The following is a 20,004-nucleotide window of genomic DNA, read 5'->3' as shown; positions in this document are numbered from 1 at the left end:
CTGTGCACGTCCTTCTCTTTGTAAAAGTGCCTGAGGTCCTCATTAGCTGCTGGTGTAGGAGAAGGTCTTGAACTGAGCTCATGCAATCATCTGTACTGAAAGCTGTCTCACAAGAATATTCCCAGAAGTATTAAATGGGCTGGTTTACACTGTTACTCATGAATATTCATAACTGGACTAGCTGAGAACATAAATAGAGAATATACTTTACAGGTGTAACACACAGTGGGGGGATTCGATTAGCCGTGTTACTGCCAAAAGTGATGCGGCCTGTGCACTATTACCGTTACTACGGTAACAGTGTGCATTATTACCGCTAGTACGGTAATTTTAACTCTGATTTTTGCTCACGGCTCAGGGAGCTACGAGCAGAAGTCCGAGTTAAAATGACCGTATTCACAGTAATAGAGCACAGGCCGCATTACTTTCGGCAGTAACGCAGCCAATTGAATTTCCTCCCAATGAATAAGTTATGTGCTGGCTGTTTCGATTTCTGTTTATTATTCAGTTGTGTATATCACAGTTACTGTGATAATTTAATTTAGGGCACTTTTTCTTTTTTTACCAACTGCACCATTATAGGAGTGATGCTACAACAACCAACCAACTTGATAAAGATCCAATCAACCAATGACTGTCTGCTCTGATATTACAACCCTTCATGGGGACCACCTGTATGACCACAATAGGTCAAAGGACTGAATCTTCCAAAGTGTAGTCTACCTAACTCTGAATGGGCATAGTACTTGTGTGCACTCATCTAAGCTGCAAAACCAGTTGGCAAAGAGGGAGAATTTGAATTAACTGTAAACACAAAAATACCGGTATCCAGCGTTTATTATTTAACAAGTATTGACATAGTACAATAGATATTCATAATGCTGATGCTCTTCTGTGTTACAATTTGACAATCGCTGCCTGTGGGATTCATCACCTTGATCCTTGTATCACATCTATTTTCCTTTTTTCCTTAGCTGCTCTTCAAAGAAGTCATTACACGCCACGGTCAAGGCTGCCACCAGCACCACAAATTCATTGAAGTCAACTTCATTGTCTTTATTGGAGTCCAGATCGTTCATGATCTTGTCTACCAACTTGGGATCTTTTTGACACTGGAAGGAGAGACAGAGGATTCAGAGCGAGAAAAGAGAGATTGATCCAAAAGGTTTTTTTTTACCATTGTGCAAATGTACAACCAGAGTATATTTCCCAGAGGTCGTAAACTGTAAAATTATATTTAAAGAAAAATATTCAAATCTGCTTTTTACATTTTTCTCTTTAATTATTTTTTCTGCTGCAATGATTTAGGCATGTAAATATATCTGAAAGCAAAATGTAAGTCCGAACAGCCTCTGCTGGTAATTCAAGACTGCTTCTTTTATCGTTGTCATTTCATCATTTCTACATTCTGCCATTTATACAAAACATCCACTAATGGATTATCCTTTGTTCAGACAATAATATGCTAGAATCACAAATGTGACTTTCTATGCGCCAATCCAGGAAATAGTTTAAAATAAATGAATGCATAGTTGTTTTATTCAACTTCCACAAATGCAAAGTAAAGTTTTAATGCAATCACTAAAATCATTTTACTGCACCCATGAGACTGTTGCCATGCTACAATATGTGTTACCTTAGAGTCTGCAAGTGTACTTTATCTGTAGGCTGCGTAAAATGAACGCTTAAATGTGTGTATACAAATGCAGGGCTAAGCCAACTGTAGTTATATCGTTTAGCATAACATTTCTTGCCTTGCTCTTTATGTATTTACTTTTTATGCCAGGACCAGAATATTATGTACTATGTTTTAAAGACAATTCATTCATAACCACAATCGATTTGCGTCATTGTTTAGTAATGAATGACCGTTAGTGAGAATGACTCAGGAGAATTAGTTGTCAGAAAGCATGAGCCATGTGTAGTGAGTAATGGAAAGTTCTATTTAGAGATCAATATAATTGTTATTGTTTAGTTAAATGGAACCAGAGAATACTACAAGCAAGAGATACCAAATATTTGCAGTTATAGTATATGACTGCCCCCTGGGCTAGTGTCCGTCAATAAGGTCAGTGCTAAGACAACATCTACTGCAACATATGGTAATTGCTGTTCTGCTATATGATATTCTAACTGCCAGCTTTTCTTCCCAAGAGGCTCTGAAGCAGCTGAGGATCTTCCTCATCTAAGATGATAAAGATGGACTGAGTCAGTAAAATTCTCTATTCACAGCTTGCAAAACAAATAAGATTGGAAATGTATACTATAAATTTTGGCCATTCTATGTATGTCTAGTTGTATTTAAAAGCTAATTAATATATAAAGTACATATAAACCCTTCACTGTCCTGCATTTAGAACAGAAGTTGAAAAGGTTAATTTTTCATACTTTAGGCACTAGAGGAAATTTAAATGAATGACAGCCATGCAAATGAAAGCCAACAGCACTAGTAAAAGCCTGTTGTGGGTGGATAATCCACCTAGATCAATATACTGCACAAAGCGTATGTTTCTTGTCATACTGGATAGAAATGACACATTTAAATAATTATACAATAATATAACTAATACTTAACACAAATATCTTATATTACTAAGACTTTTGAAGTCTGCAAAATAGGAAATTTAAAAGACAGTATACCAAACTTAAGTGACTTGTAGTTTTACAGTTGCTGTTGAACTACAAATCCCAGTATGCTTTACTGGGCTAGCTGGTATAGGAGACTTTTGTAGTGCAAAACAGCTGGGAAACTGAGCATACTGTGAATGACTCTAGTGTGGAGGTCAGTGAGAATGGTAATGACTTAGAGCGAAAACTTTGAATAGGACATTTGGGGGTATATTTACTAAACTGCAGGTTTGAGAAAGTGAAGATGATGCCTATAGCAACCAATCAGATTCAAGCTGTCATTTATTTAGTACATTCTACAAAATGATAGCTAGAATCTGATTGGTTGCTATTAGCAACATCTCCACTTTTTCAAACCCGCAGTTTAGTAAATATACCCCTTGGTCTATAAAATATTGTCATCTCTCTGAAACTCCTATTGAAAAAAAATAAAATGGTCCTGTATCCATCACTCCCATAATCCCCACCACATGTGAGCTGAATACTTACAGCAAGGAAGTCTGTCAGCTCACTCTGCAAGAGTTGCTTCAGCTCCCCTTTGTTCAGCTTGTATTTGTCACCTTCTTTCCCAGAATAATGGTGGAAGATTCTGATCATGGTATCCATGGCTCCTTCCAACTGGGTCGGCATAATGAAGATGGGTGTCTACAAGAGGTGTAAGAGAAGATATTGAGATTGGTAAGACTAGTTTAGGATTTTTTCTAAATATATGGTCTCTTGCCACAGGCCACTAGGTTAATGATGTTTAAATATTTTCAATAAAGTTAGGGTAACATGTTTACATTTTTAAAAAAAAAAAAAAAAAAAAAGATAAAAAAACAATAAAAATGTAAATAGATAAAACTTAATGAAGAAAACAAAGATGGGTCTTCTACTGTGTATCATAATGCAAATCCATCTGGGTGAAATTTGAGAGGAAATATAGTGAGACTTCTTTAGAATGGAGCAAAAGGGATTCAAGGCGACATAAAAGAGTTATCTTCATACCTGAGCGTCCACAACAAAAACAGAGCAGAGTAAGCAGGTAAGGAATGCTCAACAGCTCTCTTATTTATACATTGTGTCACATGCAGTCCCTAAATGCAAAGTCTTTAAGATCACCAATAAGGACGTGTAGGTAGCCTGCGTCACTCATTACTGCACATGGATTGGCTGCTGGGTTCCATTTTCACCTCCTAAACTGTATGAGGGTTTCTGTACCTTGCATAGCACACCTAGGTAGGCGGAGACCTGTCACTGTACATCTGTTCATTAAAGCAGGTAGGAAGTGAAGGCAGTTGCTAGGAAGCTAGGCAGAGGAAACATTCCAAAAATACATCTAAGGAAGATGGGAATATATTGTTGTTGCTTAAATGATTGTTTCCCCCTAGGGAGGGACCTGCAGTGCAGGGAGAGGAAAGCTGCACAAATAAGAAATAATCTTCAAGTCTTGTTCCATATAACAAAATATCTTCCTCCACAATTCTCACATCGTTCTCACTGATACAATTACAATATAAAAATGCTTCAATTGCAAGATAGAATATGTGATGGAGAAGTGGGGCGGACTGTAATCTCTCTTTTGCTGTATTTAAGTGTAAGATAAACACAGATAATTATGTACACAACACAGGAAACAATTATTAAGACTAAGAACAGGGATTGTTCTTATGTAATAGTCAGAGTATCATAACTGAAATGGCAGCTAGTGATAACAATCCTGATATATACACACAAATCAACGTTTTCATTTATATGTATATAAAAAAAATGGACTGTGGGTCTGGGATCACAACCAATCTAACACCGGGGACTCTAAACCAAACTCCCTTTGATGCACTGAAGTCTTACAAGGATATAACATGACATAACTAGCAGGTTTGGATTTGGCAAGAACTTTGAAATGTATGATGAGTTAGAGAGAAAGAAAGTTGCTGTTTTATATGAATACGTATCAAAGGATGTGTATTAACAAGTAGAATAATATGCATGAAATAACTTAAGGATTGACATCTAACTAGATATGTCCATTATGCTCTCTGTCCCTCTCTCTGGTCCTCTGCATCAGGTTGCCATATTAAGAGGGAGGAGCTTCTCTAAGTAACTATGCAGACAGTGACTGACCGCTTGGCAGACTTGCTTTGCAGAAATATACTGTGTGGATCAGGGCCATCTTTTCCATTGGGCACGATGGGCAGGTGCCTTGGGGCCCCACGGGCAAGGGGGCCCCATAGGCAGGGCTCTTAATTAGAATAAATAATCCTGCAAAAGAAAAAAACCTGCAAAAAAACCTTCAATGGTCACTGAGCAAGTACACCTATCTATCTCTATCTCTATATATCTATATCTGTATGTAACAGTGTCAGGTGTACTGTAATGCATGATAAGTCAAATATTTAGAAACAATAATTCTTATCCTGTGAGTTGTGACTCAAAAAAGCAGTTCTTGTGTAATTTAACATAAGTTCTACTTTTGTATATTACTGCCAACTAATTATAACGTTTACATATTTTTGTACATCTAAATTCTTAAAAGTTACATTAAATTAGTATTGAAATTAATGAATAAACTGAATCATAGTTACTGAATATAACTGACGGTCCCTTGGGCCATTGAGCACCTCCTGCTAAAAGCAATAACATGTTCATTATACCTTGTTATGTAATGTTTGTGTTTTATTTTATCCAAATGTTGTGTGTCCCCTGAATACATAATAATGCAGTTGGGCTTTTCTGGAGAAAGTTTTCAAAGATGAATTTCAGGAAAAAAGTATTTTTAAAAATTACAATAAAAGGTTCAGATTGAGAGGAAATCTATCAAAGGCAATAGCCTAAGAAATTTAGCTGATTTTGAATATTGTCCAGCTATAAAGCACCACTTCTCTTGTTTCTATTTACTTTTAGTTTGTTTGTGTATATGGCTTATTAAATTATTATGAATTTTATTTTTTACTTTTTGTTTTATCAATGTATCCTTAACCCCTTGAAGAATAGAGAGAACTTGTCCCATACTTACTTTTATACACTGAGAGCCTGATGCCTACTTAGAGTTAAAAGCAAAAACAAGGAGCAAATTTGCAGCTGGACAAACCATATTACAATGCAAGGGATACAAATTGACTAATTTTTTCGCATACAAAGAAAAAACTGTCTGTTTTATCATATAGCCAACAAATACTTGATAGCTTTATTTTTACACTGAAATTAAAGTTGATCTAGGACATGCCCTACCCCAACTATAAATCTATTCTTGTATTTTAAGTTTACCTCCCCCTCCAATGCAACATGGTTTTGTCAAGGTGCAAATTTGCTCCTTTTCTTTGCTCCTAACTCAGCATCAGACCCACAGTGTTCAGTTAGAAGTACTGACCCAATGACTGTCATTGATTGCCATGTTTGGGAGACAGAGCCACACAAGAGCGGGATTGCACGATCTTCATGATGACATGTCAGTCTGTAGTATGTCACTGACAGCTATGGCATTACTAAACATCATTTTGTGTGAAGGTGTGATATCTTCATTTATATTGTTATGCAATTTTAGCATTTTGTGATTGGTAAAACATTGCACATCAGATCTCATCTCTCGCTTTCGAATGGAGATTTGCATGCTCTGGAATATCCACCTGCACTACACTGCTCCATTACATGACTTGTACATGTACATATCATTTTCCTATTTTCATATCATTTTCCTTGACATTTATTGTAGTGCCTATACTGCCATACACAGATGTGCCAACCTTATATGACAAAATATTTGCAAATGTGTGATTTTTGAAGGTGAAGGATCGGGAAGTGTGTTTTTAAATCTAATTCGCACAGCTGCTTTGCACCTGTGTATGCTGTGTGCTTTTCTATTGTTTTTTAAAACAGTAAATATGCCTTTGATGCAGTGGTCGGGTTGGGTACGATTACCTGGTACTTATAACACAGACATTTAGTTTAACAAGATAAAAGGTCCGATGGTGACATGGCTGTCAGTAAATAAATCTAGACTCACCCCAATAATGACAATTCAAGTATCCGAGAGTGTTCTGCTAAATTCCGAAGAAAAGTAATCACGACACAGAGTTTTTATGTCATTTAAAATGGCGACCACCATATTAATGTTTTTAAAGCAGAAATGATGGTTCCCGATCCTTAACCCTAAACCTAACCTGATCCCTAACCCTAAGCGGTAATATGACGGTCGCCATTTTAAATGATGTAAAAACCCTTGCGTTGTCATTATTGAGGCGAGTCTACATCTATTTACTGTCGGGTATGTCACAATCGGACATTTCATGTTGTTATACTAAGTGTCGGTGGTATAAGTACCGTGCATATGACTACCACCACTGTGGTGGAAGTTGGTGTGTATATGGTGGTATGTCATATTGCCACTTCTCCTACTGCTTTCATTGTAAAAACCATCAAATTCCATTCACTTACATTCCCATTACATTTTCCCTACCGGCACTTCTAAATTTCCACTTTGACCACTGCTTTGGTGAGTATTTTTAGTATAAAGGAATATAAAGGGGAGATGCTATTGTTTGGAAGGACATAAATGGAAATGGAATGAAAGAATATCTGAAGCTGAGAGGGTTAATACCACAGGCTGGTTCCAACAAGACTAACAAGTCTTGGAAAAACCAACAGGACTAAATCACTTCATCCCCCCAGTGAATATCTTACTAAAATAGATGAAGATATCATGGGATTATCAATTATAGGGATTTTTATGCTCCATGCACAATATTAATATATAGATTTGCACTATTGTTATTTTTATCGGGTAAAGCATCATCTAAATGAATTTTGACATTTAGTCAATTTAAGAAATATGATCTACAACTAATATTTTCCTTCCAATTTGAGTCCTTTTCACAGTGTTTTAATACTGTGTTTCTACTATTTTCATGTATTTTTTAGTTGCAATAAACAGATGTTAGTGGGAAAACAGAAAGAAATGTATTAAAACACTCTAGAAAGACAGTTATGGTATTAATAATTACACACGTGTGGATTATAATGTAGCCTAAGCCATTGCTAAATACACATTTGGATAAGTCGGGACATTATTAAGTGTTAGCCTTTTTCAGTGCCCTTAGGATTTCACTTTCAGTGTCTATGGTGGAATAGATGAAAGAAAAGCAGTCCTGTTCTACGGACAGAGATTCCCATTTTACCGACAGTTGTTATTGTGGTGGATTTGTATTCAGCTGGGATTTGCAAGGCTGTTTAGGAAGGATTAGTCTGTTCTGGTTATAGCAACATAACTTAGCAGCAGGCTGCACCTGGATATAAACATACCTGCCTGTTTAGTCATGGAGAAAACATTGTACAGAATAATACTGACAGAGGAAATCTGGGATAACTCTGTCCCACATATTTTGTATAGAAAAATCTGCCACCTGTCCCATCTCATGATGTGTAAAGCTTCACCCTGACATATATTTTAGAAGACCTTCTGTTCAACATAAGCCTACAACCTGACACCAGGCTAGAGACATCATAACAAGTTAAAGTTACAAATCTGGAAACCTGTTATAGTGGAACTGTGATTATTGCTGTTCTCATCAACTTTGCACTTTTTTAACTTTTAATTTATTGTCAATTATGGGACAACACTATCTGTGTGGTGTTTACGTGATCTCCTTATGTTCACTTTGGCCTCCTTCTCCATATCTGTAGGTTAATTGGTTTCTGATGAAGTTGACATGTGTGTGAGAGAATTTAGAATGTAAGCTGCACTAATGTGAATGATTAAAATATTTTCTGTAAAGTTCGGTGTAATATGTTAGATGAATAAAGGATAATAATTATAAAGCAATATAACTGGGAGAGGCAAATGGGAAAGTGAGCAGGGGGAAAGAATGGCGGATGGGGAGATGGGAAGGAAAAAAGTAAATATGTAATAAAAATAATAAAGCATAAGCAAGAACGAAGACTCGCCTCACAATACAGTATTATTAGGTCTAAAATGTCAAATTTAGACAGTAATATTAGGGCTACAGTTCAAATGTAAACAATATTATAGGGTTAGGGTTAGGATAGGGATAGGGTTAAGGATATTATTGTCTACCTAATAATACTGTCTACATTTCAATTGTTGACCTAATAATACTGTCTACATTTCAATTGTTGACCTAATAACACTGTCTACATTTCAATTGTTGACCTAATAATACTGTCTACATTTCAATTGTTGACCTAATAATACTGTCTACATTTCAATTGTTGACCTAATAACACTGTCTACATTTCAATTGTTGACCTAATAATACTGTCTACATTTCAATTGTTGACCTAATAACACTGTCTACATTTCAATTGTTGACCTAATAATGCTGTCTACATTTCAATTGTTGACCTAATAACACTGTCTACATTTCAATTGTTGACCTAATAATACTGTCTACATTTCAATTGTTGACCTAATAATACTGTCTACATTTCAATTGTTGACCTAATAATACTGTCTACATTTCAATTGTTGACCTAATAACACTGTCTACAATTCAATTGTTGACCTAATAACACTGTCTACATTTCAGTTGTTGACCTAATAACACTGTCTACATTTCAATTGCTGACCTAAGAATACTGTTGATGTCATTGTTGTCGACTTTCCAACCCTTTCTATATTATGGTGGTAGTGACAAGGTTGAATTCCACACTTTATATGCTTCAGAGATTTTCTCAAACCATTTCAGCTGTGGGGGGCCTCCCCTACCCTGAGATATCTTCCTTTCTACAATGACCTTCCTATCAGCCAGTGCTCTGCCTGTATGTTTTATAGGCGTCCTTTACTTTATTAAACTGTCATCCTGTCTGCAACTGCTGTGCCACAATGTATCATATGGATTGTATCTTTTATTGAACTGTTCTGTCTAATTTTAGCCAACCAGCTCGCTGCAGCCTTTGGCCAAAATTTTGACAGTTGTGAAGAGATCATTAGAATATAGACTGTAAATGACTGCAAATAAATGTTACTGCTAGAAATACTAATGCAGGAACAAAAACAGCTAAAATCACATGATTTTACTTGTATTTCACAATTTTTAATGAAATCCAGATCCAAAACCAAAACATGGAGATGGTTTTAGAACCAAAACACAGGGGTCTGCGCAAATCTATATTTTTAACTATCATTTACCTATACTTAAAGTGGTACTAAACCTAAAAATAATATTTTCAATTGTTGTCAAAGCCCAACCTTCTACCACTTGTGGTCGACCCCTTTCATTCAAGTTCAAGTGCAAGTTTGTTTCCTAAAATCCTCTCAGTTTAGAAGATAACTAAAATTTTTTCAAATAAAAGGCAGATTTATTAAAAGATGAAGAGCCCTATTTCCAGAGAAAACTATAGGACTTGTCATTACTTCACCCAATACATGAAAAGGGCAGTAAGTTTCACCGTCTAACGTTTCCCCATGCATGGTTAAGGCTGGGTATACAGTTTACACTACAGTGTATTCAGACAATTCTTGGGCACAATCCTACAATAAACAATCGGTCAGCCCGATATCACATTAGTGTGTTTGATCCAACAATGAACGATTATTTTTCAATAGCACATTGTATCATTTCATTTGATTTTTAAGCTGAACTAAAAATCCTGTTCACTGATGGAACAGTGCCATTCCAATCCTGCAGTGTGTATGCACTAGGGACCGGCAGTGTCCATAGATCTCTATGGAGTGTTCAGAGTCCCAAACGTTTCAGCCAATGGTCATGACAGATGTAGAACACAGATCTGAAGGTAAAACGTGTATATTGTGTACACATGAATCGGCTGCTGATCAGGACTTTTTTTTTCTGTCGTTGGTAAAATCATTAAAGGTAGCATCATTAGGACTTTCCTGTAGTGTGTACCCAGCCTTAGGGCTAGATTTACTAAACTGCGGGTTTGAAAAAGTGGGGATGTTGCCTATAGCAACCAATCAGATTCTAGCTTTCATTGATTTAGTACCTTCTACAAAATGATAGCTAGAATCTGATTGGTTGCTATTAGCAACATCCCCACTTTTTCAAACCCGCAGCTTAGTAAATCTAGCCCTTAGTCTGTTTAAGAGGTATAGCCGTGATTCCTTGGTAACACCTTGGTCCTGATTCATTAAGGAACGTAAATTAAGAAGTCTCTTATTTAAGTCTCCTGGGCAAAACCATGTTACAATGCAAGGGGTGAAAATTAGTTTTCTGTTTTGCACATAAGTTAAATACTGACTGTTTTTTCATGTAACACACAAATATCAACTTTAAATTTCAGTGTACAAATAAGCTATCAAGTATTTGTGTGCTACATGACAAACAGTCAGTATTTAACTTACGTGTAAAACAGAAAACTAATTTTCACCCTTTGCATTGTAACATAGTTTTGTCCAGGAGACTTAAATAAGAAACTTCTTAGTTTAAGTTCCTTAATGAATCAGGCCCCTTGTCTGTTATCTCCATCCTAAGATGACAAGATAAAAGAAGAAAACCATTTACAAAACCTCAGAAACATGCAGACAGGCAGGAAACCAGTCTTATGTAACATCTCTAAACACTAACACAGAGCTGCTGCCTGCATTGCTTTTATCTAAGCTCATTGCATAAGCTTTTAAAGTATAATTGATTTTAATACTAAATCCGTGAACAAATAAAAAGCAGAAAACATAAAAAGTTTAAGGGGAGTATGCAATCCAAATTTTGCTTAATGCAAATTACACATCATCCTTAAGGATACAGAAACAGATGGAGGATGGGGATGAAGAGAACACAAATCCCAGAGCAAACAGGTGATATTTAAAGCAGATTTTACTACTTCCTGTTCAGCATTTTCCACGCAGATAAATATATATTTTATACAACTAATCTAAATCTCATCTAAAATCTTTATTATTACTGTATTATTCAAAACAGACAGCAAAAATACAAACAGACAGAATAAAGCAACGTAGTTACGCTATCACATGCATCATATATCTAAAGAGATTATATTGATCATTCATCCTTTCACCCATGTCATGTTGGGTAGGTGTAGTGTGGAGTGTACTAAAATTATATTATATTTATATCCAGTAGTCATGTCATAGTATAGCGAGTAGCAGAATTGTATTATGACCATGGTCAGTGGTCAGGTCATGTTGGCTAAATGTATTGTCCTATACCTTTATATCTAATAACAGAATTGTATTATGACCATGTCCAGTGGTCAGGCCATGTTGGGTAAGTGCACTGTCCTATGCCTGTATGTAGCGCTGGCAGACACGGACGTCTGAACATGCGCATTAGGGAACTGTAGTCAACCAGGAACTACAATTCCCGGTTTGCACTGAGCTGCTGCCGGAGGATTCAGTAAGAGCTAAGGGGCTAAGGTGTGATAGGAATGACTTGAAAACTGGCATTTGGAGTGCAGAAGTTGAAAGAGGAGAAGGAGTATGGAAGAGAGCAAGAAAAGACAGAGCTGACCGAGCAGTGAGTGTACCCCTGTACTATTGCTTGGGAGCAAAACAGAGGGAGCAGAGAAGCAGGACAGAGACTGTGAGAGTACCAGAAGTCTGAGAAGAGGAGGGAGCAGTATCTATTAGACCCCTGTATACAGTGGAGTGATATTGGTAAATAGGAGCTGTTGGTGAGGGGAGTACACCTCTGTCAGTTGTTTAAAGTAAAAGTCTGGAATAAAGAAAATACCCCAGAGAGATATAGAGAGACACAGTGAGAATAAGGAAAATATCTTTTTAAAAGAGAGAAACAACTGGAGTCCTGACTGGAAAAAGCCACCTTGGACTAAAAGGTTGATCGTTATATGGATAAGTAACATCTTATTATCTGTTTATTGATTTATCGGGACTCTGTATTATACCAGTAGTCAGATAGGGACTAGGTGGGAAGGCCTGAAGATTGTAATGTAAATAAACCCTTTTGCTGGACTGAGATAATATTAACAAGGGATTAGTGCAGGAACAGTTAGTTAGGGGGCAGAGACTGAATTACATGTATGAGAAACTGTGCAGACTACCTCACTATACTACCAGTCACATACAAGAGAAATTCACAAACCTGTGGTGTGAGGAGCCTACGATATTGAAGTGACTATATGGTCTTGTCTAAGGGATTTATGGTGAAATCCAAAGTGTAAACATATGTCTATTTATGCTGCTGAACTTATTTCATGTTAATGATATTGATGATAGTTATATTTGCCAGATGTAGTTTAAAGAGAGGTACCTCTTAGTAGTAGAATAATAGAGGAGATAATATATATGTATGGTAGTATAGTAGAGATGGTCACTGACCCCCGTGTTTTGGTTTTGGATTCGGTTTTGGATCTGGATTACCGTCGTGTTTTGGTTTTGGTTTTGGTTTTGCAAAACCGCCATTGCGTGTTTTGGTTTTGGTTTTGGTTTTGTTTGGTTTTGTTTTGCTATTTTTTTGGAAAATCCATGTTTTTGGGCCTAAATTAACCCAATTTAGTGCTCCAACTGTTTTAGAAACAAGTAATCTAATTGTTGAGGTAATAAATCATCCAAAAAAACAGTTTAATTCTTCGTTGGTAGGCCTATTCTACACACAAAACAGATTGTCTTCCTCTCCAGCTATGCATATTGGCAATGCAGCCATCGTCTTTGAATGTATATTACACCCTACACTTATAGTTAAATATGTAAAGAAATGGAAAAAGCCAGTTTGGTTTCTGTCTCTCTAGGCCCCCCTCCACTTGTATAAAATACTAAAAAATTCAGCCATTATAGACTGTACAATAATAATTGACATGGAGAAAGACAGTTTGGGGTCACTCTGTCTCTCTAGGCCCCCCTCCACTTGTATAAAATACCAAAAAATTCAGCCATTATAGACTGTACAATATTAATTGACATGGAAAAAGCCAGTTTGGTTTCTGTCTCTCTAGGCCCCCCTCCACTTGTATAAAATACCCAAAAATTCAGCCATTATAGACTGTACAATATTATGAAAAATGGACAAAGCCAGTTTAGGGTCACTCTGTCTATGACACCCTACCCTTAAGGATAAATTGCCCTAACAGCAGCCTTTCAAGATGGTATGTGATATGGAAATGCCACAAGTCCCTTTCCTCTTTGGGGGTAGATTGCACCCTACACTTGCATAGAAAGTTTTAAAAAGATGTTATCGGCATCATCTTCAGCTTAATCCTCACCCTCATCAGTGTGTACGTCATCATCACAGACTATCAATTCATCGCCGCTTGAATCTGCCATTAGAGAACAGTCAGTGCTTGGATGTCTTGGATGGTGAAGGCCTTCCTCGTGGAAGATGTAGTTCATTTTTATAAACATCATTTTCTCCACATTTTTGGGAAGTAACCTTCTACGGCGATCACTGACTAAGTTCCCTGCTGTGCTGAACACTCGTTCAGAGTACACACTGGAGGGTGGGCAGCTTAGGTATTGCAAAGCAAGTTTGTACATGGGTTTCCAAATGGCCTGCTTTTCTTCCCAGTAAGGAAAGGGACTGTCTGACATTTCCATATCAACTACCTCTTGAAAGTAATCCTCTACCATCCTTTGCATGTTTATACTCATATTGGATGGAGTTATGGGCAAAGTGACACATTTTTTTGAAAAATCCTTCAAACCAGCCCAGATGTTAAATTGTTCTGGTCTGCCCCCTGTGTCTTCCCTGCTTCTTTTTTGGAAATTTAATTTTTTACGAGCAACAGCTTGAGAAAGTGAAGGAGGACAGTTCAGCGGCCAACTTGCTGAGCAATAGCTCCTTGCAAAAGTTCACATCTCGCTCATTTACAAGTAAAGACTCAATGTAGGTTTTAAACCTTGGATCAAGCACAGTGGCCAAAACGTACTGATCCGAGTTCAAGATCTTAATAACGCGAGGATCATTGTGAAGCGAATTAAGTACTTGATCGACAAGGCCAACATACTTTGCTGAATTGCTTGCTTTCAGCTCCTCCTTCATTTTCTCAAGCTGCTTTTCCAATAGTCTAATTAAAGGAATGACTTGGCTCAAACTAGCAGAGTCTGCACTGACCTCACATGTCACAACTTCAAATGGTTTCAGCACCTTGCACAGCACTGAAAGGATTCCCCACTGTGCAAGAGTGAAATACATCCCCCCTCCTTTCCCAATGTCATGACTTGTGCAATATGCTTGGATGGCTTTGCGCTGTTCCTCCATCCTCTGAAGCATGTACAGGGTGGAATTCCACCGAGTTACCACCTCTTGCTTAAGTTGGTGGCAGGGCAAGTTAAACTGCTCTTGGAGCTGCTGTAATCTCCTACATGCTGTGGCTGAATGCCTGAAATGGCCTGAAATTTTACGGGCCACCGAAAGCATCTCCTGCACCTCACGGTTATTTCGTAGGAAGCTCTGCACCACCAAGTTGATGGTGTGAGCAAAACAGGGAATATGTTGGAAATCACCCAGCTGTAATGCTCGCACTATATTGTTGGCGTTATCTGAAATGACATACCCTGGGGAGAGTCCGAGTGGTATAAGCCATGCATCAATCACATCTCTCAGTTTGCGTAACAAATTGTCAGCCGTATGCCTGTTAGTGAAGCCGGTGATACAAAGAGTGGCCTGCCTGTGACAAATGTTACGTAGTGGTGTACATGCTGCTGTTCCTGCTGGTGAAGGTGAATGACCAACCCAGTGGGCTGTCATAGTCATATAGTCTTTGGTTTGGCCACTTCCACTTGTCCACATATCTGTGGTTAAGTGAACAGTGGGTAGAATGGCATTTTTCAGCGCAATCTCTACATTTTTACACACTTTTTGGTATAGTTGTGGAATAGCTTTACGGGAGAAATGGTGTCACGATGGAATTCTGTAACGCGGACACAAAACCTCAATTAACTGTGAAAAACCAGCTGCGTTTATTGTGGAGATTGGACGCAGATCTAACACTAACATTGCAGCCATGGCGTCTGTGATTCGCTTGGCGACTGGGTGACTGCTGTCATATTTGCTTCCCCTCGCAAATGATTGTTTCACAGTTAATTGCTGAAATGTAGCACTGCTCATTTTATTAACCTGCCTCTGGGATGACGATTCACCCCCAGCAGCAGCAACAGCAGCAGCAGGACTAACGCTTTCTTCAGAGGAATCAATAATAGTGCCGGAGTCATCCAGCCTTAAGTGGGATGCCGGGCTAACTCCGAGCGCTACTGAGGATATTGATGAGGATGGTGTGGTGGGTGTATTTTGTAGCCGTCGGTATGTCGGTGAGCGGAGGGTCTTAGCTGATGAGGGAGTGCTTGTATTCTTTTGGGAAGAACTTTCAGCTTTTCCCAACACTTTGCCATGAACTCTCGTTAAATGGCGTAACATAGATGAGGTTCCAAGATGGTTAAGGTCCCTCCCTCGACTGACTGTGGCTTCACATACACTACAGATGGCTATACAATTGTTGTCTGGATTTGGGTAGAAATAATTCCACACATAAGAAATGGATTTTTTTGTTTTATGCCCAGGCATGACAATGGCCTTTTTCTTGTCACGTGCCAGAACTGCTGCCACTGGTGCAGGACTTACACAAACAACCTCATCCTCATCAACATCCTCATTAGCGCCCTCGTCGCCTACACAAATCTCCCCCTCATCCTCTTCTAATTCCAAAGTGGCATCCTCAATTTGGGTATCACCGGCTACACTCGGGCTATTAAGGCACACATCAGCAGAATGCTCATGATTAGACATCCCACTGTTGGATGGACTCTCCACAGGGATTGTTGTCATTTGTGAATCAGAGCAAATATTCTCCTGTAATGCCTCACTGTTATCTTGCAGCTCGGCTTTGACGCGTAACAGTAGTTGTGCACCAATTGTAGGCTGGGTAACTTTTTGGGATCTGCCACTAATAGCCAAAGGTGAAGGCCTCATTCTCTCTTTGCCACTGCGTGTGTAGAATGGCATGCTTGCAATTTTTTTTTTATCGTCACTTAACTTTTGCTCAGTTACACTTCTTTTTCGCTTCAATACAGTAAAAAAATTTTTGTTTTTTGTTTTTTGCACTAATTTGAAAACACTATGTTGTTTGACATCGCCTTGGCCAGATGACGTACTGGGAACACTAACATCAGGACTGGTGACAGAACCTGGTTGCTCATTCAGATCATATGTGGACTGCTTTGAATCCATTCTGAGCGCAAACCACTGGGGAGTGCTAAAAATTATTTAGTAGATACTGCTGACAGTTATGACTTTTGACAGCCAGAAATATTAATGCACAATTAGGGAGGACACCCCAAAAGCACTGAGGAGTGCTAAAAATTATTTAGTAGATACTGCTGACAGATATGACTTTTGACAGCCAGAAATATTAATGCACAATTAGGGAGGACACCCCAAAAGCACTGAGGAGTGCTAAAAATTATTTAGTAGATACTGCTGACAGATATGACTTTTGACAGCCAGAAATATTAATGCACAATTAGGGAGGACACCCCAAAAGCACTGAGGAGTGCTAAAAATTATTTAGTAGATACTGCTGACATATATGACTTTTGACAGCCAGAAATATTAATGCACAATTAGGGAGGACACCCCAAAAGCACTGAGGAGTGCTAAAAATTATTTAGTAGATACTGCTGACAGATATGACTTTTGACAGCCAGAAATATTAATGCACAATTAGGGAGGACACCCCAAAAGCACTGAGGAGTGCTAAAAATTATTTAGTAGATACTGCTGACAGATATGACTTTTGACAGCCAGAAATATTAATGCACAATTAGGGAGGACACCCCAAAAGCACTGAGGAGTGCTAAAAATTATTTAGTAGATACTGCTGACAGATATGACTTTTGACAGCCAGAAATATTAATGCACAATTAGGGAGGACACCCCAAAAGCACTGAGGTGTGCTAAAAATTATTTAGTAGATACTGCTGACAGATATGACTTTTGACAGCCAGAAATATTAATGCACAATTAGGGAGGACACCCCAAAAGCACTGAGGAGTGCTAAAAATTATTTAGTAGATACTGCTGACAGATATGACTTTTGACAGCCAGAAATATTAATGCACAATTAGGGAGGACACCCCAAAAGCACTGAGGAGTGCTAAAAATTATTTAGTAGATACTGCTGACAGATATGACTTTTGACAACCAGAAATATTAATGCACAATTAGGGAGGACACCCCAAAAGCACTGAGGAGTGCTAAAAATTATTTAGTAGATACTGCTGACAGATATGACTTTTGACAGCCAGAAATATTAATGCACAATTAGGGAGGACACCCCAAAAGCACTGAGGTGTGCTAAAAATTATTTAGTAGATACTGCTGACAGAAATGACTTTTGACAGCCAGAAATATTAATGCACAATTAGGGAGGACACCCCAAAAGCACTGAGGAGTGCTAAAAATTATTTGGTAGATACTGCTGACAGATATGACTTTTGACAGCCAGAAATATTAATGCACAATTAGGGAGGACACCCCAAAAGCACTGAGGAGTGCTAAAAATTATTTAGTAGATACTGCTGACAGATATGACTTTTGACAGCCAGAAATATTAATGCACAATTAGGGAGGACACCCCAAAAGCACTGAGGAGTGCTAAAAATTATTTAGTAGATACTGCTGACAGATATGACTTTTGACAGCCAGAAATATTAATGCACAATTAGGGAGGACACCCGAAAAGCACTGAGGAGTGCTAAAAATTATTTAGTAGATACTGCTGACAGATATGACTTTTGACAGCCAGAAATATTAATGCACAATTAGGGAGGACACCCCAAAAGCACTGAGGAGTGCTAAAAATTATTTAGTAGATACTGCTGACAGATATGACTTTTGACAGCCAGAAATATTAATGCACAATTAGGGAGGACACCCCAAAAGCACTGAGGAGTGCTAAAAATTATTTAGTAGATACTGCTGACAGATATGACTTTTGACAGCCAGAAATATTTATGCACAATTATGGGGGACACCCCAAAAGCGCTGGGGAGTGCCAAATATGAAGAAAAATAAGAAACCTCTATTCTCCTCTCTGCTCTAGCGATTTTGGTTAGAGCAATTGCAAGAACAATATTGTATTCTCTGTCCCTGCTCTAATTAGCCTATGACTACACCCTGCTCTCTCCCTCTGTCAAATGGCGATGGATTGCTGTGGAGGCGTGTATTTATAAAGTTGAAGTATCGCGAGAACCGAGCCCCGAGATCCGACGACGTCACAATGACGTTCGGCCTCGATTTGGATTCGGAATGGGCGGGAGAGTACCGAGCTGCTCAGCTCGGTACTCGGATACCCAAAGTTCGGGTGGGTTCGGTTCTCGGAGAACCGGACCCGCCCATCTCTATAGTATAGGTATTGTATAGTTCTATTTATGGATTATATACAATTGTTTGTTTAAACTACAATTTTTATTTTTGATTTACAATGTTTGAAAATCCCTTTAGAAGCTTATACCACACTAATAAATGTGCCAGTGTGGCTTCTAAACATAATTCATGGGTGATATTATTCATTTGTGTGTGCCTTTGGTCCAGTGAAGGGAGGCGGAGGGTTCCTTGGTCTCCCTCTGGTGTTACTACAACCAGGACACTGCCCAAAGAAGACCCTTCGGTAATCAGACCAAGGTGGAGGCATTGTGCAATCTGGGATACAAGGTACTGAATTCATTTGCAGACCGCAAACACAAATTGATATATACACCCTAACTGGAAAAAGGGGTGTTACATGTATAAAAAATAATATAATTGTATTATGACCATGTCCAGTGGTCAGGTCACGTTGGATAAGTGTAATGTCCTATGCCTGTATAGCGAATAATAGAATTGTATTATGACCATGTCCAGTGGTCAGGTCACGTTGGGTAAGTGTACTGTCCTATGCCTGTATAGCGAATAATAGAATTGTATTATGACCATGTCCAGTGGTCAGGTCACGTTGGGTAAGTGTACTGTCTGATGCCTGTATAACGAAAAATAGAATTGTATTATGACCATGTCCAGTGGTCAGATCACATTGGGTAAGTGTATTGTCATATGCCTGCATAGCGAATAATAGAATTGTATTATGACCATGTCCAGTGGTCAGGTCATATGCCTGTATAGTGAATTATAGAATTATTTTAAGACCATATCCAAGAGTCAAGTTATGTTGGGTAAATGTAGAGTGAATACAGGATTGTATTATGGAAAAAAAGAAGAAGAGTGAGCGTTGTTTGTGTACTAAAGCTGGGTACACACTACAGAAAATACTTTTTGCAACAATTTTACGAGCGACTGAAAGTCCTGATGAGCCTGCCGATTTATGTGTAAACACCTATACAATTTACCATCAGATCTGTACTCTTCATCTCTCATAACCATCTGCTGAAAAGATAGTGACTCTGCACACACTATAGAAATCTGCATACACTGCCGATCGTGAGTGGATACACACTTCCACATTTGCCCTACTTCGTTCCAT

General features: G+C 38.2%; 1 protein-coding gene across 1 annotated transcript; it reads right to left on the bottom strand.

Annotated features, from left to right (window-relative positions):
• Positions 1–827: 827 nt before the first annotated feature.
• Positions 828–3,258, bottom strand: S100Z (S100 calcium binding protein Z). Its single transcript, XM_075182123.1, has 2 exons — positions 3,118–3,258; positions 828–1,112 (listed from the first exon to the last, which is right to left on the bottom strand). The coding sequence occupies exons 1-2, from the start codon at positions 3,256–3,258 to the stop codon at positions 954–956; spliced, it is 300 nt and encodes a 99-aa protein (XP_075038224.1). The 3' UTR covers positions 828–953.
• Between the last annotated feature and the right edge of the window lie 16,746 nt (positions 3,259–20,004).

This window comes from Mixophyes fleayi, chromosome 1 (assembly GCF_038048845.1).
Source record: "Mixophyes fleayi isolate aMixFle1 chromosome 1, aMixFle1.hap1, whole genome shotgun sequence".
NCBI classification, from domain to species: Eukaryota; Metazoa; Chordata; class Amphibia; order Anura; family Limnodynastidae; genus Mixophyes; species Mixophyes fleayi.
Note: the sequence above shows the minus strand (reverse complement) of the source record. Positions and strands in the feature narration are given on the sequence as shown.